The sequence below is a fragment of the Vespula vulgaris genome, chromosome 14 (genome assembly GCF_905475345.1).
Source record: "Vespula vulgaris chromosome 14, iyVesVulg1.1, whole genome shotgun sequence".
NCBI classification, from domain to species: domain Eukaryota; kingdom Metazoa; phylum Arthropoda; class Insecta; order Hymenoptera; family Vespidae; genus Vespula; species Vespula vulgaris.
Window position 1 is genome coordinate 1,728,731 of NC_066599.1, and position 25,390 is coordinate 1,754,120.

Consider the following 25,390-nt stretch of genomic DNA (forward strand, 5'->3'; position numbering starts at 1 on the left):
TAAATTTGAACTGCGTCATGAGAATCTTGAAATAAATTAAACGAGAAAAGACACTTAGGAATTAACCTTGATTCGACGTTTCATTCAATCTATTTATAAATGTTAATTCGATAAATTGATTCGATCGATCTTGCAGAGTAAGAGAGAGAGAGAGAGAAAGTAGAGAAAGGAAGGGAAAGAGAGAAGAATATATTTTTTCGTTCGTTGAAATTATTTTCAAAGTTTATCATATCCACCCTCTCGGAGACTTCTTTATCTTTTATTATTCCTTCGCTCGTGGCCCAATCTCTTTTTTCGAATTGACATTATCGATCGTGTTTGAATCGAAAAACCATAAGAAAGAGAATACACTCGCTCGAGCGATTTGAAGAATATGGTATCCCTTGGAAAATAAAGAAGAAAAAAGAAAGAGAAAGAAAAAAAAGAAGAAAGAAAAAATCATCCCTTTCTCATCTCATCGACTTACGTCGTTTCATTTCTTTTCCCACCCTTGGAGTCCGGTTCGATCAGTCGAAAGGACGGAAGGAAGGAAGGAAGGAAGGAAGGAAGGAAGGAAGGAAGGAAAGAAGGACAAGATAAGGTCGGAAGCTTCAAGAGGAAGAATAAGAGAAGAGAGAGGCACTTTCCCCTTCGTCGGTCGAGAACTCGAAATTATTTAGATTTTATAACACAATAGCGAACTTTATGAGCACGGTACCCGACTTTCTGGACGAAAGGATGGAAGGAGGGAAAGGGGGGTGGTTACATTTCCATAAGAATTTAATAACACCACAACACAGCACGCAATTAATATACTTTTTTGCCTTGTTAGCCAAGGTCTACACTAAAAGGCGGTGACCGTCAAAGGAAGCGTGTTCCGACCTTCTTCACCCAAGTTCTGCCTCCTCCCCTCCCACTCCCCCCCCCCCTCTCTCTCTCTCTCACCCTCCACCTAGGAAAACGTAATAAGAATTATAACCTCGACCGATGTAATATTTCAACGAAAGAGATACCTTTGGACCGTAGAATTGTAAAACGCGACGATGCTGAATCGTCTCGTCTCTGCTTTTATCCCCATAATTCTCCCACTACCCCTCTCTCTCTCTTTTCCTCTCAGCCCTCTCAACCCACCAACCCCTCCTTCTACCGTCTTTTAATTCCCAGCTGGTCTTCTTAACTCCTCGGAAAAACGATTTCGTACAAACGAGAAAGAGAGAGAGAGAGATACGGAATGTAATTAATATATCCGCTGTGGATGTTAAAAGTCAAATCGACGTACGTAGCACGACCGATGAGAGATTTAATTCAAATGAATCGAAAGAATCGAAAGCTATGCTTTTCTATTTTCTTGTTTTTTGTTTTTATCGATCGAGAAGAGGAGGGAAAAAGATTGGTCTTCCTTTTTGTTTTCTTTTTTCCTTTTACTTCTTCTTCCTTTTTTTCTCTGCCAAAACGAGCTCTCACTCGGAAATCGAATAAACGACCAATAAATTGGCAGGATGTATCGCAATTCCCACTTGGCCGGCACCGAATCCTTTTATGGATCTTTTACCAAGTCGACGAGTCTGTTCACGCCTTTGAAACAAGACTGATCTACCTTCGAGCCTCTTGCCAAGTATCTCCCGGAGTCAAATATTAATGGCACGTGTTGTTATAGGTGTCCTTAAGAGACGTGTACAAAAAAAAAAAAAAAGAAAAGAAAGAAAAAGAAAAACATAAAAGAAAAAGAAAAAGAAAAAGAAAATCAAGATCGTTGCCCTTTTTCTATCAGGAAAGAAAAAGAGAAAAAAAATGGAAAAACGGAGAAAGAGAAAGTGCAAAAGCGTGGTAGACAAGCAAACGAAAAGAAACGAATGAAATAAAAAGAGAAAGAGAGAAAGAGAGAGAGAGAGAGAGAAATAAAGTAAAGGAACGAAAAGGGTGAGATAGTCGAGTGAGAAGGGTAGGATGAGAAAAGCCTCGAGTATTTCGCCAACTTGGTAAGCCAAGTCGAGATCGTTCGCGCAAGGATTTCTTCTTGGAAAACACGCTACTATTTCTTTCTTTCTTTCTTCCTTTCTTTCTCTTTTTCTTTCTCTTCCCCCTGTTTTTAGCAGTTTCTTCCAAGCCGAATCTTTCACGAACGGATTAAGAGATATCGATGAGCTCGAGTATCGTGACAAAGTTTGATACAAACTTTGAATACAAAAATGAGCAATCGCGAAACATTTCTTTCATCTTCAGAATAATTTTCATCTTTTACACACCTACCCAGATATCTCTACATTCTTATTCCTACTTGTGAAGTGAAATATATCTATAACGAGACAATCGATATAAAGTATCTATCTATGGAATTAGGGAGAAAAGAAAAAATAAAAGAGCAGAGAGCTCAAATTGCATGACTACAGAAAATATGTAAAAAGTGAAGTCGAGAGGATAAATATCGGAATAAATCCAACGTTATTTTTATCCTCCCTCCCACTCTTTCTTTTTCGTTTTTTCATCTCAAAGGTATTATGTCTCATACATACCAGAGGGAATTGACAGTTTGCAGAATCTAAACATATACTTGGATACTTCATAAGGCAAGAGATTAAGAGACTCTTTTGCTTCTCCTCTCTTCTTTCTCCCTCTCTCTCTCTCTGTCTCTCTCTTTCTCTTTCTCTGTCCTCTATATATCTTTCTTTCGTTCTCTACGATAGACAGGTATTGTACAAAGCTGGATATTCTACCCAAGGGAAAAAAGAGAGGAGATGGAGATAGAAAGAGAGAAAGAGAGAAAGAGAAAAAGAGAGAGAGAGAAAGAGTCGAGCCATGATCAAAGATAATTTCCGATCAAAGATTAAGGATTACTCCCGTGGGCCACGTGTGGCCCGTCTAGGAATCAAAGTCCGACGAAATATAAAATGCATGAATCGAGAATCCCCTGAGTATATATGCTTTCACCCTCTTCCTCCGTTCTCTCTACTGTTCTTTATACGACACCACGTATAGCGTGTGTATATGTGAGTGAATCTATTGGTTACGCACGTGCAAACGTCATTCGAATACGATCCTTCGAATACCAACATTACGTGAAACTCGATTTCCTATTATTACTTAAACAATGTTTCAAAATGTCCAATCTTTTTACTCGTCGAATGATATCCTTAATACTTTTTCTTTGATACGTTTATTACATTAATTAACAGTTACGAAATTTGCTGTCGATAATTATGGGATACAACGAATATATTAAACTCTATTTTTGTTAAACTCTTCTTTTTTATGCTAATTGAAGCACAATATATTTTGGAAGAGCATGATCACCAGTAGATGTATTTTCTGCTCCCTAGCGTTTAGTTCGTTGTTCCATGCGTACACGTTTACCATACCCGCGAGCAATATACACGTGAACGTTTTCGCTCATCTCGTAACCGCATTGATGTTCATTCATCGAGTCGACGTCCTTGGCAAAATTTGAACGCACTGTTCGTTTTCAAGGAAATACAATTTGTAGATAAGTGTTAAGAGTTTAGATTGTTTTCTAAAGAGAGAGAGAGAGAGAGTGATAATTTTTGTTCAAATATACAATTCTATAACAGATAATTATTAATTAATTACAAAAAAGGAGATAATCGTTAAGATTTCTTTTTTTATAATAAATGTAATAAGCTATCGTTATCGCGATAGAACTATAAACTAAGTCTTCCATTCGAGTAAAAAAAAAAAAAAAAAAGAAAAAAAAAAGAGATAGAAGAAAGAAAAGCCATATTCGAAACGTTTTTTCCAAGCGTGAAATTTAGAATTATCGCGTGGCAAGCAATCGTCAGAAGTATCTTACAACATTTTTCACAACCCTCTTTGTCCTTTCTCCGAAGCGAATCTCACGTGACTAAACCGACTAGGACAGTGTAAAGAAGCACTCTGCCTGTGTAAGTCACCCTTCTTCGTCGAGTTACGTTCGATGCAATTACGAAAAAAGGGAGTAAGAGAAAGAAAGGGAGGAGAGAAAAAATGTCGATGAGCCTTTCACAAATAATTCGATTGCACATTCGAACAAAAAATAAGAAGAATAAAAAAGAATTCCTTGCGATGATAACAAAAGAAAAAAAGAAAAAGGAAACTTTTCTTTTTTTTTTCTTCCCTCTTTCTCTCTCTCTCTCTCACACACACACAGACAAGAAATAAAAGTACAACGAAAAAGATAAAAAGAGAAAATAAAACGAAAGAAAAGAAAGATATAGAAACTAACGCGTGACGCCACAAAAATTCGTTCCGGTGATTACGAGAAGGGAAACTTTTCTTTTTTTTATTCTTTTCCTAGGACCACCCACCGTGTACGATCATCCACGGTTTAGCCCCTTTAACGAGACTTTGGTGAGGGTAGAACGAGAGAAAAGCCAACTATTTCCTTCTCTCTCCCTCTCCCTCTCCGTCTCTCTCTCTCTCTCTCTTTCTTTGCGGAATAACAACGTATGGAAATCTTTCGTATTTTCGACACGTACTGCGTGGAAACCTCGCAAGAGGACATTAGATATTAGATTTAGCGCGCTTACAACTGTCGTTCTACCTAATTAGGGGTGCCTTCGGTCTCGGACCCCACTCGAAACAGATGGCCACCCTTAGGCTATGAGATAATTCCGTAGAGAGAACGGTCGAATCGAAGGAGGGTAAAGGGACGTTCGTTGGAACGTCGAGGGAGGAGTTGGAAGGTCGAAATGGGACGACTACAACGAGGAGGAAGAGGAGGAGGAAGAGAGAAGGGAAGAGCAGAGAAGAGAGGAGAAGAGGAGAGGAGAGGAGAGGAGGGCTCAAATTCTGGGATCAAAATGCACGCAGAGGGCCAATTCGCGAGGCGACTGTTGTTATCGGGCTCCTTTAATAATTCATCGAAATTAGATAACCTCGTGGCGCCGTTATCGAGATTACCGGCACACACATATACGAAGAACAGGTTCCCTTGTCTACGTGTGTGTATATATGTATGTTGTATACGTGTAAGCTGGTAAAGGCAATCGTCGGTGAGCGACTAAAGCTGTTTTATTCCCCGTTCAAACTAGGATCTGATATCAAGACAATGAGAGGGGTGCCTTCTACATTCTCTATATCTTTCTCTTTCTCTTTCTCTTTCTATTTCTCTCTCTCTCTCTCTCTCTCTTTCGGTATCCATCTATCTGTCTATCTATACCTTATCCAGCAAAGGTCCCTAAGAGATTGCACTCGAGGGCAGTAACATGCGAATTGAATGACCACCGTATAAAATTCACATCCACGAACGGCGACCGCCAACCGGAATGATAATAGCCTCTCCATCCCGATTTCAAGACCGGCAATCTGTGCGACGGAAACTCGTAAAAACGATTGGATTTGGAAATCACGAGCGGAGAGAGAAACAGAGAGAAAGAGAGAGAGAGAGAGAGAGAGAGAGAGAGGAAGGAAGAGGAAAAAGAGGTCGCTTAATGCGCACACATTGTTTTCTATTCCTTTTCTTTTGGCATGTTGTACGCACGCAAAAAAAAAGAGTGAAAGAGAGAGAGATGGATAGAGGGAGACTATGTTTTATAGATGAAAATGATCATGGTCGTTGTCCTGGATCGAACGTGAATTTTTGTAACAATTTTTCATCGTGAAATTTTCGTTCTCCGCGAAATAATTATTTGGAAAAGGAAATAATGAAGAGTTTATTTTGAACGCGATCGAGTGTAAAAAATAAAACGCAAGAGAAGCAACGAATCGTTCGATGTTTTAAGCAAGAGTCCGAAGCATCGTATTTGCATGCGCTCTCTTCCGCCTTGGAAAAAAAAAAGGAAGAAAGAAAAAAATATTTATCGCCCCCGAGGTTTCGTGGTAACGCCTCGCTTATGAATTATGCATGCTGAAACATGGAGCTTGTTGCGAGGCTGCTCATCTCTAACGTTCGAGCGCAATTTTAGCGAGATCGTCAATATAAAATCGTTTCGACGGTTTATATTGGGAAAGTTATCTACGTTACAAATCGAAACTAAGCTAAGTCTTGCGATTTTGATTTCTTTTGAGATTAAATAGTTGTAACATTTCTGATAAGAAATAAGATTCAATGGACGAAGTATTAGATTATTATACGGATTGCTTCGACGATTAATTTTGCAAATTTTCAAACGTTATTATGATTAAATAAAAAATCAATGTTCCCAATGATCGATAGGGCGAAAAAGTAAAGATCTAGATACACAATATGAATTTTCCCAAGAAAATACAATTTTCCGATATTATTAAATACGAGCGATCAGATGTACTGATAAATCGGCCGCGCGAATAATTCAATCTCCCTACCGTGCTAATTATCCGACGAAATACTCCAAATAATGTATTATGCGTTAATGGACAAACTCATGTATGTAATGTACAATCACATATATATATATATAGATTATAGATATACACATATTCATAGAAAATTATTAGCGAGAAACTGTAATTCCCTGCGAACACCTCGCGAAACGGGGTTGTCACTCTTCCGATTTTAACGTGACCGAAATTAAATCCGAGATTACGTGCTGATCGTATGGAGCGCGCTTAAATCGTCGTACAAACGGTCACGCTTGTCGCACGCGATCTACGCTTGTGCGTGGCTATGCGCTCGAGGGTTGAAAAGTGAAGAGGGGCGGTGAACAAGCAGGGAAATAGAGGAGGGTGAGTACATTGTACGCCGATCGTGATAAACTTCGCGATATACGTAAACGTTGATTGACCACCGTCAGGTGGTTCCCGTGGACCTGTCTGTTCACGATTTGCGAAAAGGATCACGATAATACGATATTTCACTGCTGCCGATCTATCGTTCGATTTAACGTTAAAAATAGGCCGCAGTGAAACGTTCTATTATTCGGAAATCCCATTGGAAAAGATGACTTTTCGATCGGTTGCCAAACAAACAACAAAAATTTATTCTACACGACTAAACTAATAAATTTCATTATTCTATTTTCCATGAGTAGTGAAATAAAACTTAGAAATGTTTAAACCTATAAATTAATGATCGGTTAATATTTAAGATTAATTAAAAATATATATACATATATGAATTTTCGATAAAACGAGCATTTCGAATATTATTCCATATTACCATCGATAAAATTAGTTTTCTTCATCAATCTGATTGCTCAACATAGTAGATAATTCATATTACGATAGTCCGATCGATATTCCACATTTGGCATATGGTAACTAATCGAGATCCGGTCGAATTAACAAAGTAATTTCGAATGTTAACACTCTCTAAACAGCTATTAACATACGTGCTAATGGTAAAAAGTAAAAGACGAAGGAACAAAAATATTGGAATATGGATATGCAAATATTCGGATGTTCGGCTTGATTTGTAAAAAAAGAAAAGGAAGAAAAAAGGGGGGAAAAAATATTCGCTGTGATAACTCTTTTCCTTGTACGAGAATACGCATACAAATCGGAGCTCCCACGAGAGAGAGAGAGTATGTTCGCCGTACAAACAACGAAAGGGGACACTTGGTAAAAGTAAATAAAAGAAATTTTACCGGTTGTGAAGGCCGCGTAAGTTGACTGTCCATCCTGCATGAGAATGCAAACGAAGAAGATAAAAAGTGCGGCCATCCTTGGTAGAATATAAATCGGCAAACTTCTCTTCTTCTGGATACGACGAAGCGAGGAAAATGATTTATCGGTGGAAGTATTAGTATTAGTATTAGTATTAGTAGTAGTAGTAGTAGTAGTAGTAGTAGAAGAAGACAAAGTAGAGATTTGTAGATCATTATCGTCGTCACCCGCGTACGCGTCACTCGTCAATACGGAAGATTCCGGTCGGCATTCACACGCGAGCCGTTCACCATCGAAGTCTCTGAGTTCAAGCATCGCAAACTCTGTTTTCTCTTCGATCCGATCGAAGGTAAAAGATTTCTTCTTAGCGCCGGTTTCGATCCTGGATCTCTCGCGTCTTCTTTCGTGAAACTTCGAGCATGGCCGTGAACTGATGGAACGATCGTCGCAATAATAATAATAACGAGCTTCCATTTTATTCTATTTTTTATCTTTATAATTTCCTCGTACTTTTATCTCTTTCTTCTTTCTCGCACGGAAATAAAAAAAGGAAAAAATAAACGATTGATCACCGAACGATCTCGAATGGTCTCTCTCTCTCTTTCCCTCTCAATCTCTCTCTCTCTTTCTCTTCGTTTTTCTCTCTATCTTTATCCTTTCAATTTCACACAATTTTGTAAAAGATCACGTCCGTCCCAGGCATCCTAAAAACGATTAGGAAGAAAAGCACCTGAATACGAAATGAAAACTCGAGGATCGATCGACCGATCGATCGATCGATCGATCGATAAAAATCCCAAAATTTTCGAAAGCCTTTGAAAGGCGACGACGAGTCGAGTAGGATCGAGATCAATTTGTAATTATTTAGAATGAACGTCTCGTTCGTTTCTTCTTTCGTTTCGAATCGAGTTTGGAATCGAGTTTAAAACGCGACCGTCGAAGAACGAACGTCTCGAAATACACGCGTCGTGCTTGCTGCTGCACGCTCGGGACGCCCGGCGTCGACTGGCGTCCTCGCCCTCGAGGGGGGAGCCACAACTAGATCTCGACTCGAGTCGAGTTGCGTCTCGACGCAGCACACGCCGTTCCGCTCTCACGGCGCATATCTCCACCCCCCACCCTCTAACGGAGAACTACCCTTCACCCCTTACCCTCGAGCAGGCCAATCGCCGTGTACGAGTCGCCGCCCATCGCGTCGCGTAGGCGGCGCCGGCTTCTCGAATTAAGATTTTCGACTTTTCCTTCGGTACCTCTACCCCTTCTCTCTTCCTTCACCCTTCTTCTCTCTCTCTCTCTCTTTCTCTATCTATCTATCTATCTCTCTTCTCTGGTACGTCTCGACCTACGCTAGCTAGGTCCATGGATTCACTGCGAACTCTCGCGAGAAAGAAACCGATCCTTCCAGTCCACGCGACTTTACTCTTCTCGACTTTTTCATGCTGACCACACATGGAAATAACAGTGATCATCCCTTTTCTTTCGAATTTGAATTCTTTTCATTTGTTCTTCTCATTCGAATAAGGGAGTGCGATGCAATTGTCGTTAATGATATTTTATTTTTGTATTGTATTGTTGGATATTTTCTTTATGACCTTCATCGAGATTCTCGTGTCTAGTTTTCTTTTCCTTTCTTTTCTTTTCTTTTCTTTTCTTCTTCTTTTTTTTTTATAATATTCTAAATAAAGAAATGTAGAACGAATTGCGTTTAACGATTTGGAACATGAACGACTCGTTTGAAATTTTTATAACAATATCATAGGAGTAAAATTTTCTCTCGAAATCTGGATATATTTCAATACTTTTTTCATTGTGTTTCTTAGTTAAATTTTAATTATAATCAATTAAGAAAATGTGCTATGAGAAATCTTAACACCTTCTGAAAGAATCCGCATAAGATTCGGAGAATGATAAGAACAATTTCGAATCGGAAAATTCTTTTCCGAGTTTCCCTCATCGAATAATAACTACGTTCGTGAAAAGGAGATTATAAAGCGGTAAAAGTAGGGGAATGTAGACTAATTTAGAATGATTGCTTCGTCTGAAGATACGACGGGAATTACATGCTTGTTTGCAAAAGTCTCGTAGAAGCATGTAAGCTTATTATATGATCGTTGAAATGTGATATCTCGAAATTTTTACTAGATTCATACAAAAAATTGGAATCTCACCAATACGCGCGTAAGTACTTATGTATTGTTATCGTGAATGATCGATTTTCAAAATACATAGAATATATCATCCGATTATGTTCGACTCTTTTGATCGTGAAGATAATTATAGGAGAGAGGATTTAATTTACGACAAAAGAAAAAAAAAAAGAAGAAGAAAAAGAAAAATAATTTTCATTCGTCGTGATGAACATTTTTTAAATAAAATTTATATATATATATATGCATATTATTATTAGTATTATTTAAATTAAAGAAAATAAAGTTGAAGCGAGGGAGTCAGATAAAACACCCTCTATATCATTACCACCGCACCGCTCAAGGTGCCACGAAAAGTTTCCTATTAGTAATGCCTAAACTCCGTTCGGCTTATCGAAAGTTTCAAGGCAATAGATCCAGCTTCTATTATCAGAATATCGTCCTTGAACAGAAGGCAAGGACGAAGAAGAGTAGTAGCTCTCGTATCTTCCACCCTCCCTCCCTCCCTCTCACCTCTCTCTTTCTCTTTCGTTCTCTTTGGAAGGGTAGCAAGTTGGAGAATCGAAAGGAAGCTTCGAGTAAGATAGAAATAGAGTAGGAGAAGGAGAAGGAGAAGAAGAAGAAGAAGAAGAAGACGAAGAAGAAGAAGAAGAAGAAGGGGATGGTAGAGCTTTCATTTCGTTGATGCAAGTTTGAAGGTTCGTAGGTTTGATGGGCATCGTGTCTGAGCTTGTCCGTTGATACCCTCAAGCGGAAGGAAGGTAAACCAAGCTCTCGAGAACAGGAAAGCCGCACCTTCTTCTTCTTCTTCTTCTTCTTCTTCTCCTCCTCCTCTTTCCACCCTTCGGTTTCATCCTTGAAATCTCTGCTTCCACCTCTACCTCATCCTCGTCGTACCTTCGGGCTAGATTGACATCTCGGTTATCGCTTTTGAGAAATTTTCCTCTTCGAACAATTAAACGGCTCTATTGGCTTCCACTTTGAGTAACAGTAGCTCGCGTCGTTCGACCAAACTTTCGAGATTATGAAAGACTCGAATGTGAAGAACATGTTCCTCTCTCTCTCTCTCTCTTTGTCTTTGATGTGGCGAGATCATGAAAAGGAACGAGTAACTTTCTCGACAAAGATTTTGTACTTCGAGTACCCAATAGAGTTTTCAATGTTTATTGATAAAGTTCCGAGTTGCGGTGAGTTCTAAATAAAAAAAAAGGAAGAAGAGGAAAGAAAAAAAAAAAGGAAGGAAAAGAAGGAATACGGATCGTTAATAAACGATAATAAACGATTCAATGAACATTAACGTTCCTATCCATTTTCATGAAGTTCGTATTCATTACGAGAAAGCGATAACATTATCTGTAATAGCTCTTCTACGGTAATGAAACTTGCAACTAAATTAACGAGCTCGTTGATAGGTACATTTAATCGATTTGTACTACACAAATGTATTCGCGTACTCTTTCTTCTTTTAATCATCTTTGAGCTTTAAATAAAGTCTCTTTCTCTCTCTCTCTCTTTGTCTGTCTGCCTCTTTCTTTTTCTATCCCGAAGAAAAGAAATAATATAAAAAGTGACATATTAGAGATGGAACGACGTGATCAGAGGGAAAAAGATTTTTTTCACCCCTGTACGCATCTGGATTTTTTACTTTCAATTTTATCCACGCCAAAATGATTTTCCCTTCTTTCGATAAACTGAAAAACTCTGTTCTGGACGTATTCGAGATAATCGTCCCTTCTCTCTCTCTCTCTCTCTTTCTTTCCATCTTTCTTAGATCCTCTTTGATTTAAAACGAACAAAAGCTATTCGAGTTATCTTTAATCGAATACATTACTTCAGAAAGAATAGACAAAAATGATGAAAAAGAGAGAGAAAGAAAGAAACGAAATAAATCGAATGAACTCGTAAACTATCTATAAGTAAAAGAAAAAGAATCGTCATCAGATTGTACTACCAAGAAAATAATGCTTGAAAAGGAAGAAAGGTACTAATGAAATAATTGTCGAAACGTCTCTTCGAATATCCGTCTCGATTCGCAAAACAGCATTATCGCTGTTCGAGCAGGCTCCTTGCACAAGCAAGCAAGGAAAACTGTCTGTCTCTCTCTCTCTCTCGCTCTCTCTCTCTTTCTCTCTCTTTACTATAATCCATTAGACAATCGTACTTTCGAGACTTCGAACTCTACAGCCAATTAAGATTCAATACAATCGATGAGGAACTATTCAAACGATGAGACAATCGGAATGTAATTGCGTCTTCCCAATCTTGCTCAACGGCAATTCATTTACCATATGCCGGCAGCCTTCTAACTATCTCTCCCCTTTTCTGTCTTCCGCGTCATAATCAGTATTGCCATCTTCTTATCAATCGCATACGCATCTTTACATCTACCCCTTTTATCACGAGAAAATCTTATTCTTGAAAAATTTATATTCCCTTTCTCCATAACTCCTCCTGTCAAATTCTCTCCGACTCTTCTTCTCTCTTTCATTTCCTTTCTTTTTTTTTCCTTGCTGGTTTTTTCTTTTCTTTTTTTTTTTCTTTATCTTACGACGAATACTACTCCCATGAGAATAATACAGGGAAAGGTTTGCTTTCTTATCCTCCGGGAATTACGTAATTACCGACTTACATCTCGAAAATATTTCGCCCTGCGTATGATTAACGAGAGTTTTCCTTCTTTTAGACGCGAGAGACACGGGGCCGATCGTATGCGATAAAATCGAAATTATTATAAAATGGCCTCGACGATAACTTTTGGGTAAAGCTTAAACGAAAGATTCGGAGGTACGAGAGCTGTCAAAAAAATAAAATAAAATAAAATAAAAAACATACGTTAGACAGGTGAAAGAAGGGAAAATTGGAAAACGTAAAAATTAGTTAATGTAACAAATTTGATCAGGATTAAACGTATAAAGATCGTGATCCTTATACTTTACGTAATGGAGAAATAAAAAATAGAAAGAGTAAACGATAAATCTTATCGATTCATAAGTTATTTCCAGCCATCTTCTTACAACAATTATTCGTTAATATATTAATACTACTCGTTCAAATTATTAATAGGAATTACCTTTGTTCTTCTCGAATTACAAAAGAAAATATTTTTTTTCCAATCGTTCTTTCCGATAACTATTCCACAATGACGGACGACGAACTCTCTAACTACGATATTCTTCGATCAACGATCGGGTAAAGAAGTTATAGATCGCAATTTATTTGAAATTGCACGATTTGCAAAAAAAAAAAAGCTCGAGAACCTTTCACAAAAGAGAGTTCGATCAATTAACGCGACGTAAATACACGAATGAATGAATCGATTGACAAAGAAAGAAAAATATACACACACACATATATATATATAAATATCCGTATTTGCGTGAAAAAGAAAAAGGGAGATAAAGAAAAGCGGAAAACGAAACGCGAGTTGCTTCGATCGAGTTCGATGAGGTAATAAAATTGTTTGAATAACGCGATAAAAACGTGCCGCTCAAAAACTTGCCTTTCTAAAGTGTCGACGAGAACGATGCCTATCGCCGAGAGCAAAACGAGAGAAAGAGAGTGAAAAGGAAAGAGAAAAAGAGAAAAAGAGAAAGAGAGAGAGAGAGAGAGAGAGAGAACAGAAGGGAAACGACGAGGCTCGGAAACGGAGATAGAGCACGATGTGGACCATCCGACAAACACCGAAGAGTCGTTGCATCGATGAGAGCAGAGAAAGGAATAGAAGAGCCTTGATGTTGCATGGATTGTCCATAAAAAGAAAAAGGAAATAGAAAGAAAAAGAGAAAAAGAGAAAAAAGAATAGAAAAGAAAAGAAAAATACATATTTACTGCAATGAAATATTCATCGATGCTTCGAAAAAAAAAAAAGAAAAAGAAACAAAGAGATGAACAGATAGATAGAGAGATAAAAGAGATTACAAAAGAATGCCACCTAAGTGGTATATTTTTCATCAAAATCTTTCAACAAGTTTGATTACTATTACAATCTCGTTTTGACGAAAAAATAACGCTCGATCGAACTCGATCGTTTATTTAGATCGCTACTAATGGAAACTCTTTTGTGATTTTTCAAAGATATTCGATACTTGTTTTATTTTCAAATCGAGATTGACGGGAACAAAATTCTGTCGTGTTACGAATTTCTCTTTTTTCTTTTTTATTTAAACCGAAACATGAACGATGGGATCTAAATAGAAAAATACGATCTTCCAATGGTATCGAGAATCTAGAATTTTCATACTTTTCCTATTATTATTAGAAAATAATGGTTAGACACAGCTCTGATCGAGTTTTCTAATTTTTTGTTAGAGTTTTTTATTTAAAACGTAACGCGAACGTTACGGAGCTGTGAAAATATGATTTTCGATAGCACCAAGAACCTAGATTATTATATTATTCTTATTATTACTAGGAAATATAGGCTTGACGTCATTAATTCGAGCGAGGTTGGTCGAGTTGATTCGCCACTTATCGACGTAAGCCGATTTCGAGCTGACGAGAGAAGCTGGAGAGATAAATTTTCATCGATTTATCGCTAGAAGAAGAAATCGATTCATCGTGATGGAGAGAGAGAGAGAGAGAGAGAATGAAAGAGAGAGAGATACATTAAATGCTCTTTCGTTCCAGTTTTTCTCTCTCTCCCTCTCTCTCTCTTTTTCACGCCTTTTCCTTCTCGAAATTCTATAATCGTTTTAACTCTCGCCGCGCTGTATAAACTTGGAATCCAATACCGACTTCGAAGGTAATCTCGGGAGGAAAAGAAGAGAGTGAGAGAAAGAGAGAAAGATAGAAGGATAAGAAAAATCGAATTATTGAAAGGAGGCCGTAGATGACGCGGTTTAAAGCGTCGAAATAAAACAACGAGTAAAAAGAGATCACGATTCTCCCTGGCTTTTTTTCCTCCTCTATTCCTCCTTTTTTCACCCTTTTCTCACTTTTGTTTTGTTATGTCGGTTTTCTACGCGAGAACGACAAGGAAGAAACAAAATATGGCTCGATGATCCACGATAGCGGCAACGCGTCAATCCCAACTCGTACGAATCGACGAATCCGAACGTTTCGAATTTCAAGATTCGTTGTTTTGAAATCTGCGCACGACATGCTTTCTCTCTCTCTCTTTCTCTCTCTCTCTCGTGCACATACATTCTCTCCATCTCTATACATCGTACGCAATGCATATTGCATTCGGCTTGTTTTCGCGTTACCCATCGTAGCAACCGAAATAACATACCGAGCACCCATTGTCGATAGTGTTTTTCGAAATATTCTCTTACGTGTATCGAGTCGTTACGTAAAAACTATGTATTTGGTTTGACTATGTTTTCCGTATGATTTTTTCTTTATATATATATATCATTTTTGCTTGTTAGTAGTTTTTTATCCTCCAACAAAATATCCCATTGCATTCAATAGCCCGACGACGATGTTTTATTATATTTTTTTTTTTCGCGCCGAGAAGAGTAAAAACGTGAAGATAAAGCAAAGTTGTGCTCTTTCTTTCTGTCAATTTATATATATATATATATTATATATATTTGTTCGTGTGTATGTGTATCTGTGTCTAGATGAAGCTATACGAACGAAAAGGTGATTTATAAAGACTTCAGAGCGATAGACCGCTACTCGACGCGAGGCTATCCTCCGAGTTGATTAATGAACAAACCGACCAATCGGTTCGATAAAATCAGTGTAAACGACAGGACGACCGATAAATATCTGGCGATATAAACGGCTGGACTTGGTAGAACGCGTCTCTTCCATAAATCAAAATGTAGTCCACGTACAGCCGTCGTTGTATCGTTCGAATAACATCTTTATCGAGTTTGATAAAACCTACTGGGATGATTAAAAACGACGATGTGTCGTCGGAAAGAAAGAAAATCGATTTGTACTTGAGCGAATATAGTCGATAGATAAGTAAAGCATCCTGCACTAATCAAGACCGACTTTTCATATTTTTCATCAATCTGGATTCTCAACGTAAGTGTGGACATTAATCGAGAAATAGAAAAGGAATAAAAAATTAATACTTTACAATCAAGATCGAATTTTTACTTTCATCAATTTTTTCTCGAAACGTACGTCTATATATATGTGTATATATATATCTATAAGAAAAAAAAAGAGGAAAAAATAGAAAAATAAAAAAGTTACGAAGAATTATAAAAAAAACAAATAGACAGAATTATTAACTGGAGAAACTTAAGGTTTATACGAATACACATCTATGAATCTTCATTCTTGACAAATGTTAAGACATATCGGTGTCTATATTGATATATACATACATATATGTATATATATTATGTATATATATATATATATGTTGGTGTATATATGTGCAGGAAAAGAAAAGAAAAAGAAGAGAGACGTATGGATATATCCACGAAGAAGGGCTGCTGCTGACAGTCCTGTCTTCGCAGGCAAATTTCACTTTTTGTCCGCGGACGGTCGTTTGAAAGGAACGAATATTGGATTCGGTTATTACTTCTTCGACCTTCGCCCGAATCCATTCTTCGTCGATCTTCTTCCGCGAGCCCAGACGTAGCTGCTACGGAAGAAATTGATTCGTTTGCCTGTAATAAGTCTTCATAACGAGTCATCTTCAATATTATCATCGTTAATACCATCGATCGAATTTCATTCCTATATTCGGCCACACCGGAATTCGTATTTATGTTTATAGAATAAACGTTCATTCATGAATCGAAAAGAGCGATGAATGAATGAATGAATGAACAAATAAATAGCGTTTCGTAAATAACGTTATTGTTTATGATTATTAAACATAAAAGAAGTTTTCTGATTCAACATTTCTGATTCAACACGATTTCCACGTGTCATCGTAACTTACTATACTTTTCATCAAAAACCATTAAACTTTGTTGTATCGCAACAGGGAAAGTTGGTCGAATAACGAAAAAAAGGAATAAAAAAAAATAAAAAAAAAATAAATAAATAAATAAATACAAATTACAAAGGTAAAGGTAAATCCGTAAAAGGAGATAAATAAAAGTCTGATATTTGATAAAAGTAAAATAGAAGTTTACGAAAATAAATTCGGTATCCATTAGAGAACGCAGATAGAGGAATAGGCTAAAAAGAGAGATCGGATTGGAAGGATTACGAGAGGACGATAGGATGCCGAACATGCACGATGACGAATTGTTATTCCCGATAAACGCAAAGGCCCTGCCCTTTTCTCGTCGACAATGTTTTATCGATGCTCCCGAGATCGAGGAGGTGTCGAGGTGTGGTGTCGAAGGGGTTGAAGTAAGGGGGATGAAATTATACCGGCTGGTAATGGACTTGGCTGCTTTAATATTGGAATGCCATAGGTTATTCGTCGGTTACTGGAGGGAGTAGTGGATGGTGAAGAAGAAGGGATGGAAAAGAGGAGAAAAGAGAGAGAAGGAGGGAGGGAAGGAGAGAGAAAGAGAGATAGAAAGAGAGTTGGAGAAGGTGACGAAGTATAGGAGTGAGTTGGAGGGTTGAAGAGACGAGGAGGGGGTGTTAGTTTCCTGGTCGGATATTAGCTGTCACGCGGCTCACTGGACAGGACACCAGACGTATATACAGAGGGAACGCGGTGTAAAGGTAGCGTCTAGCTCCTAAGTATGGTGGACGTCCGACATTGGATGCTTGCCACATTTATGTATAGAAAAGTCCGATCGGGCCGATCGGCGTTACGGAAACCGGATCGTTCGTGCGATCGACGGAATTTCTAGATTCAAGGCGGCCTCCTCTCTCGCTCGCTCTTATACACGGCATACTTTCTCTTTCCTTTCCTTTTTCAACCAACGGCAACTTGGTAACGTCCGAAAAAGCGGAACTTCGGAAATTTCGGAACGATCGATCAACGATTACGTGTGGCGGCCGGGTGGCACGACTCTTATCGCATTTTCTCTACGTTAAACGACGTGACCCGCGATAAATTGGAGCGATGGATCTCACGGAAATGGGGTGGGAGAGAAGGAGAGAGAGAGAGAGAGAAGACAAGAAGAGAGAGAAAGAGAGAGAGAGAGAGAGAGAGAAGAAAAACTCATTGCGAAAAGTGAAGTTACGTCTTGGACTTTCGAAATTGAGCAAACCATCGAGATTTTACTTCCGAGCTTCTCTCTCTCTCTCTCTCTTTCTCTTTCTATCTATTTCTCTCTCTCCCTCTGAAATCGAGATACGTGAGAGATAGCAGAGAGAATCTTTGGTTCAGCTACCGATAAACGGACCTAACGAGCATCGTTTCGTCTAGCCCATCCCATACCATAAAGTATCGCGATACGTGTAAACCTACGGCCTACATTATAGCCCAGACTCGGCATACGTGATGCAATGCAGCCTGGATCGTCAGTAGAATACTAAAGTGCTCGTACATCCTACTCCACCTCCCCTCAAATCATATATATATATATATATATATATATATATATATATATATATGTACGTAGTCAGCACCTATAACACCTTTCCATCATACTCGTATCAGAACACGTGCGTACGTCTTCCTCTTCTTGATGTACATAGCTATACGATCAAACTTATTTTCACGCGAGGTTCTACTTCCTGAATTTACAAAATGTCGCTAGGAATAGCAGGAGAAGAGCATGGAAAGAGAGTATAAGAAAGAGAGAGAAAGAGAGAGAATAAGATATCGAAGTCTTCGTACGAGAAGAGAAGACGAAATGATTGGTAGGTACCTTTCGAAATCGAACAGAAGTTCGATAGCATTAATGCGAATAATATGTTTCCTTTATAACGACTTGGACGCTACTCTTTGCGATGATACGAAAGTTCGAAGAGGAAGTAAAGATAAAAAGGAAAAGGGAAGGCTAAAAAAAAAAGAGGTCGTTGACGATAGAACTCTGGTAGAAGATGAAGAAGAAATAGAAGAAGAAGAAGAAGAAGAAGAAGAAGAAGAAGAAGAAGAGGTAGAAAGAGGATGAACGAAAAGAGTCGGGATCGAGAGTGAGAAAAAAGAAAGATATATAAAGTAGGACGTGATGAAAACTCAAAAAGTGGAACGAAGAGAGAGAAAGAGAGAGAGAGATAAATAGAGCCCCGAGGCTCGCCAGATTGGTTTGAAATCAATTAAGCTACGGTGGCGTAATCAGTATATCGTCGGGGTTGCATCGCTCCTAGAGAGAAAGTAAAATTCATTTGTGTGAGTGGATGTTCGTACTATGTAACTTTCGATGTGTGCCGAACGTATATCGTTGCTTCGACGATTCACACCCCAATCAACCGTAGACGGGGAGTATTTACGAGCTGGGCCACGACTCGACTCATTTTTCCTTCCCAGAAAATTTAGCCGAATGCGATCCACGTCGTCCAGGTATTTCAGGTAACGTCAGGTATTTGCGGGAATCACCTGTCGATCGTACGTTCCGTGATCTCGAGCAACGCGTTATCGTGGCGTCACGTGATTTCCGCTTCCTTCGAAAACCACGCCGGAAGGAACTGCTATAACCAGTGATGATCGAGCAGTTATAGTATAGCTTCAATCGAGTATGTGGAAACTGCAATTTTTCCTTAGCTCGATACCAAATAAAGTAATGTTTCGACGTTCGACGACTGGTGAATTCTTAAAAATGTTTAGATGCCTGGCGTTCGATGCTTAATAATCTATATAATGTGTAACCTGAGCTTTTACAGATGGAAAATAAACTTGGAGATTAGATATCGTTTACTCCAATCTCTAAAAAAAAAAAGAAAAAGTTGCAGTTTTCAACGCCTTATAATTAAAATATCACGTACGGAATTATTCTATTATCTCCTTCATTCTCTAATTCATCTGTTTTTGTATTAAACATTTAAAGAAAAAGAGAGAGAGAGAGAGGGAGAAATAATACTTTGTAAAAAAAGACTCCAAACTTTTTTCATCTATCATTACGAATATCAATATACCATTAGACGATCGATAGATTCGAAACTGTCGTAACAGATATAGCTTGCCGACGTAGGTAATGCCAGTCAAAGGTTAGTTTCACCTTCCAAAATGCCGGAGAAAGGATCTAAAAATCTAGCAACCCGGTGAGGTGAGGGTAAGAAGGGTGGAAGAACATTGCGGATATAGAAGGAGCCGTAACGCTTAGAGCAAGGCAACCATCCTCCTACCATCGGCCACACGGATGGCATCGTGAGAGAGTAGCGGAAGAAGGGTAAAGAGGAAGACGACTATACACGATGCTGGTGATGGTGGTGGTGGTAGTGGTGGTAAGCTTGAAAGTTGCAGGAACGAGTCTGGGGTTGGAGGTTGGACGTGATCTTTCATAGATGCTTGATTGGCCCAGTCTAAGGGGAGATCTATTGTCCTAGAAAATGTAATAGACGAAGTCTTGAGAAATGACAAAACATTTAAGGCCGGCTTAAACTGGTAACAATAAAAGGAGACACGTTGATGAAATCAAGATCGTAGGAAAGTTGTGCGCGCCTGACCGGCCTTGCACGTACGACACGCTTCGTCTCTCTCTCTCTCTCTCTCTCTCTCTCTCTCTCTCTCTCTCATTTGTTCTTTCTTTCTCTCTCGCACACTCATTTTCTCTTTCTAACACGCTCGGAAATACGAGGGTGATGTCGGAGGACGCAAGGGGATGGACGTGTGTTGGATGAACGCGTGGATTTTCCTCGGGCTGAGCTTCCAACGAAATGGAGAACGAGGGAGAAAGCTTCGGAGGTGATTCGCACCGTTAACTCGGCTCGCTCGCTCTGTCCCTCCCTTTCTCTCTTTCTCCCAATCTTCAAATCTTATCCGTTTCATCTTGACGCCTAATTGATCTGTTTCGTGGCTCTATGTTGTTCGATGTAGGTAGGTAATCACGCCAAAGATTATCGTCGAGTAATCTTAACAATCCTCTTGAACGTTCAAATTATCCTTTCCGTCTTATCGACACATTCGTTATATTCAAATTGAAATTGTTTTCGTTATCTAAAAAATAAATGTTAACGTAGAGAATTGATAACAAACTACTGTAAGATTCTTCTTCAGCTTATAACACGGTAGAATAGATACTCTAAGTAAACATTAACCGGCCAACGAACTTTCTACATCGGACAGATCGTCGGGTAAAATCAGGATTCAAAATTTTCACTTGCTATTACGTTCGAAGGTATTTCCAGTTCGCGGCACTCGGGACAGAAAGGCTATTTATATTCAGTTTCGGTCGGTAATCAGAAATTTAGTGATTTCGACGCTTCGCAAAGTAGGTACATATGTATCTACGTGTGTATGAAGGTGTATATATACGTGCGTATGTATGTATGTATGTATACATACATCAATTTTCATTGGTAGACGGATTTCATCGAGTCGGCAAATTCGTCTTTTCGTCCTTCAAAAATTCAGTGGACATTCGGCTGGCATGAAAGATTTCGTGACTCTACTCGTTTATGTCCACTGCCCTCGCAGATTTTACAAGCTCAGCTTTTCTTCCATGGTGCGACCGGATATCTAATCTTTTTCAAGCTTTCCCGTGGATAAACGAGCGCGACGGATCTCGCGGATTCACACATTTCTCCTTTCCACTGCTTTAATTCCTACGCAAACATTCGACGATTCGCCGACGTAATTTTATGAGAGTAGAACAGATCCAAGCTATACGGCGAAACCTTTGTCATCTCCCATCTCTTCTTTCTCTTTTTAATTCATTTTTAAAAACGTTAAAAAATAATTTTAGCGAATTTCAACCGAGTATTACGTACGTGTTATTCAGAATATCTTCTATTTAAAAAATACAAACAACGAATTTGTATTATTATTAAAAAATAATAATAATAATAATATTAAATAAAAAAACATTAATCACGATAACGAAATATAATCCAATAGATGTACCTACTGTATTTGTTGTAATATTATATATCACTATGTTTTCTCTTATTTATTATCTATTTATAAAATTAGGTCAATTTCATCGCATTGTAATTATATAATAACGAAAATAAAAGACATACTTGAAAAATATTTGTGTTATTCCGAAGAAATAAAATATATACCTACTCCCAGGACGTACAACATAATGTAATAAAATAATATTGCATAAAAGTGATGGGAGTTTCTGGAAAGGCAGGTTCGCGAAGAATTCCATTCGTCTTCTGTAATTTCTTCGCTAATAAAACTACTTATTTCCCTTACCCTCTACCCCCACCTCCACACGATATCGTTCCTAGTACGAACAATTTCATTTCATTTGCGTTTGGTTCGTATACCTTCAAGTCGGAAGATCAAATGCAAACAACGCCTTGGTACACCGGTCTATGGCTTTTATCCTTTTCCCTTCTCATCCTTTTTCATCCCTTTTAGGTCCTTGGATACGAGGCTAACGCGGCGCATTACGTCGCATTCAAGCATCGAGTGGCAAAAAAGCAAAAGGTATTTCAACCTTCCCTTGCAAAAGGTTAAAGAAACTTTCATTTCTCGATGCTTCGTTTGACGTTCATCTACACCGTGCGATATTATGGTAAAACTCGAATTATTATTCAGATTCTTCGGACAAAATTTCTATATTTATAATTATTAGATATTATACCTTCTTTTTCTAATATAATTTGAGAGAACGATAAAATCAGAATCGTCATATAATTTTATTCTTTCTGTAATCACCACTTCGACATACAATACAATTTTTTTTTTTCATTATCTCGTCTTTTATCCGAAGTCCGATAGCACGGATATCGTTGGATTGTTGCTACGATACTGAACGAATTAAAAATTTATCCCTCCGAAACATTTTTTTCTTTCTATATAATTCATTAATTTTTTCAAGTATCTACGGTATTCGTTTTGCGATTGCAAAATGCGTATGCGATATTACATTTATCGTTATAGAACATGTAATATTTTAGAAAAGTATATGTGAGAAATTGCATTTTGTCTTCGCTCGATTTACGCTCATTCTTCGGAGATTGTAAATCTAAATTTAATGGAAAAGAGAAAGAAAAATAGAACGAATATCGTCTACGATTTTTTTTAACAATTTTTAACGAACGGACAAATCATTATCGTACTATAAATTACTTACAAATAAAAAAGGGTTCTCGTCAATTTTAAAATATCGCTAACGAGTGAAAATATCAATTACGAAATTGCAATTTTTTCTTGTCTCTCTCTCTTTCTCCATCTCTTTAACTACACTCTTTTTCTTTTCATATCTCACAGATACTTTCCTAAAAAAATTAGTTATCATCTCGAAATTACAAGAGCTAAAAGAAAATTAAAAAAAAAAGAAAAAATGTTCAAATGATCAAGTAGAAGATGCAGGCGTATAATCAATTCAAGCAATCAAAGCAGAGTTTAAGCGATTCAACTCTCAAGAAAGATGAACGTACGTGTCCTTCATCTTTACCCTTCTCTAATCCTTTCTTCGTCCTTTACAAGACTTTCTCACTTCTACTTACTTACTTCCCATTTGAAGCATAGAGAACTTAACGTGCGTTCGTAGTTTCGCGAATATAACAAGAAGTAACAGCTGTGGCTACTCCACAGCAGTCACCCATGATATATCCATGTGAGAAAGCAAGTGGGAGAGAAAGAGAAAGAGAGACAGAGAGAGATAGAGAGAGAGAGAGAGATAGATAGAGAATACGAAGGAAAGTAATTATGTGGAATACAACGAAAGCGATCGTCCGTTCGTTTCTAACACGACTCTACCGATTATAACATTGGCCCGATACAGAAAAAGAGCTTCTGTATATGCTACACGAGGAAACTTTCTGATTTATCGTTTTCCCTCTCTTATGTCAGACTTTGCGTAGGTCGGTAGGTATACCAGATTGCGCGCTCTCCGACTCTAACGAAGTAACTTCGCTGTTTATTCGCTTTTTCTTCTTCTACTTTTACTTCTTCTTCTTCTTCTTCTTCTTCTCCTTCTCCTTCTTCTTCTCCTTCTTCTCCTTTTTCTTCTTCTTCTCCTGATTCTACTTTTAGTTCTCTGCTTTTAGTTCTAGACTATGAGAATCCCTCGAATCCATTTGGTAGAACGAACGAAATACGTCGATGATAACTCCGAGCGATGTTTAAGAAAGATCTCCGATGTTCTTATTTTCTTTTTTGGATTCTTTAAGATTAGTTTAACATCAACGAGCTGATGTTCAATTCGTGATATCGAAATATCCTTAGGTATCAATCGGGTTTTTTCATTTCAAACGAAATCTCTAATAAATCTATCTAAATTCTAATAACACGTTTATTTTAAGCGATTACGAATAAGATAACGATATTTATATTTTTTTTTCTGTTTCTTTTCTTTTCTTTTTTTTTTTTAGGATAATTGTGAGAAGATAATGATAGAATGGAGGGGACAACATAAATTAGCATCACGATCGGGGAGAATAATCGATCCAATTTGAATGAAATTAAAATCATCAAAATCTGTATTGAAACGTTGAAATAAAATTACTTTACATTCTCGACATAAAAGTCTAAAACTTGGAGAGACAAGCTTAAGAGAATCTTCTTCTTAAAGCATCTCTCGTAGAAGGCGAAGGAATAAATCGAGTGAGTCGCAAGAAGACCCATCGATATTCGTAGGAATAAGAAGCGTCTGCGGTAATCAGACAACGTTACTCCGTTGAATGTAAATAGCGATTCTGACGTCGACGAGTTGTAGCAACGGCAAGTAGCATCAGCAACGGCCGTTCGATAGAACACAAACCTTCCTGAAGGTTCCTAGGTAGAAGCATTGAATGAAACAAGTTTGCTTTTGTTCGACAATTAGGATGAAACAATGAGAATGCCCACTCCCTAGGTTCTTACCTCCTGGTTCGGCAGCTGCCACCCTTAGACCTCCTACTTACACCCCCACCCAAGCCTTACTTCCATTCATCGGTAACACTAGCACCACCTATCATCCACCTCTACGTTGCCGCAAATCCCGAACTAATATCAAACTCTTGGAAAAGAAAAGAAAGGCATCTTCTCACATAGACAAGAAAGATGGGTAAGTGGATGTAGGATGGATTCAGGACTTTCCACGCTTGTATCCGTGCTCTACGTCGACATTCGAGCTGATAAAAGGAACGACGAGGTGGCGTTTGGACGGCGTTGAATGTAGAGGAAGGGTGAATCGAGGTGACGAGGGGAGAAACAGAGAAAGAAGGGAAGAGATAGAGATAGAGAGAAGATAGAGGGAGGATGGTACAGGTTGGACGATGCCACGGCGAGGCCTGGAAGTAAAACAGAAGGAGAGAATGTTCCGCGGGAAATAATTGATTGTATTAGGTGAGTTAGTATTCCGCCTGCGGATTGCGCGCGACTGAACTCTTGCACCGCGCAAAGCTCTCCGGGTTAGACCTTTCTACGACGTAGATCGTTGAACGCGTTCTCCGAGTATATAGGTATATGTGCGTTCGTATGTGTTTGATCTATGTGTGTGTGTGTGTGTGTGTGTGTGGGAGTGTAGGTGTACGTCTCTGAATACGCTGCCAACGGGCAACGGCAAATGTTTGCTCGAAATCACGGAGCTCAGGGCCATCCCACGAGTGATTGGCCGCGATCGTTTGCGATATAATAATCGTCTGCTTCGTCTTAACTCTGGATAGAGAGAAAACGAGAGAGAGAGAGAGAGAGAGAAAGAGAGGAAGACAGTGAGATAGTAAAGGAGAACGAGTAGGATGTTGAAATGCCGATTGGATTACGAAAAGGTCTTGGAAAGTTCCGAAACTTTTTCCCCACCCGGTAGAGATTGGTTTTTCTCGTTCTTCAGACTCTCCTAGCTAGAGGCTACGAAACTCGCGAGGCTTGGATCACCAACTCTCTT

At 38.4% G+C, this 25,390-nt stretch overlaps 1 protein-coding gene across 2 annotated transcripts in view; it reads right to left on the bottom strand.

Moving 5' to 3' along the window:
- LOC127068897 (neurotrimin-like) overlaps positions 1-25,390 on the bottom strand; it is a 245,585-nt gene that overhangs the window by 217,042 nt on the left and 3,153 nt on the right. Inside the window, exon 1 of one of the 2 annotated variants that reach the window (XM_051005272.1) lies at positions 7,476-8,527. The exons of the other annotated variant lie outside the window; for it this stretch is intronic. Within the exon in view, the coding sequence (XP_050861229.1) occupies positions 7,476-7,968 (493 nt within the window). The 5' untranslated portion in view covers positions 7,969-8,527. Of the gene's footprint in view, positions 1-7,475; positions 8,528-25,390 lie in introns of those variants that run through there. 2 annotated transcript variants of the gene reach the window in all.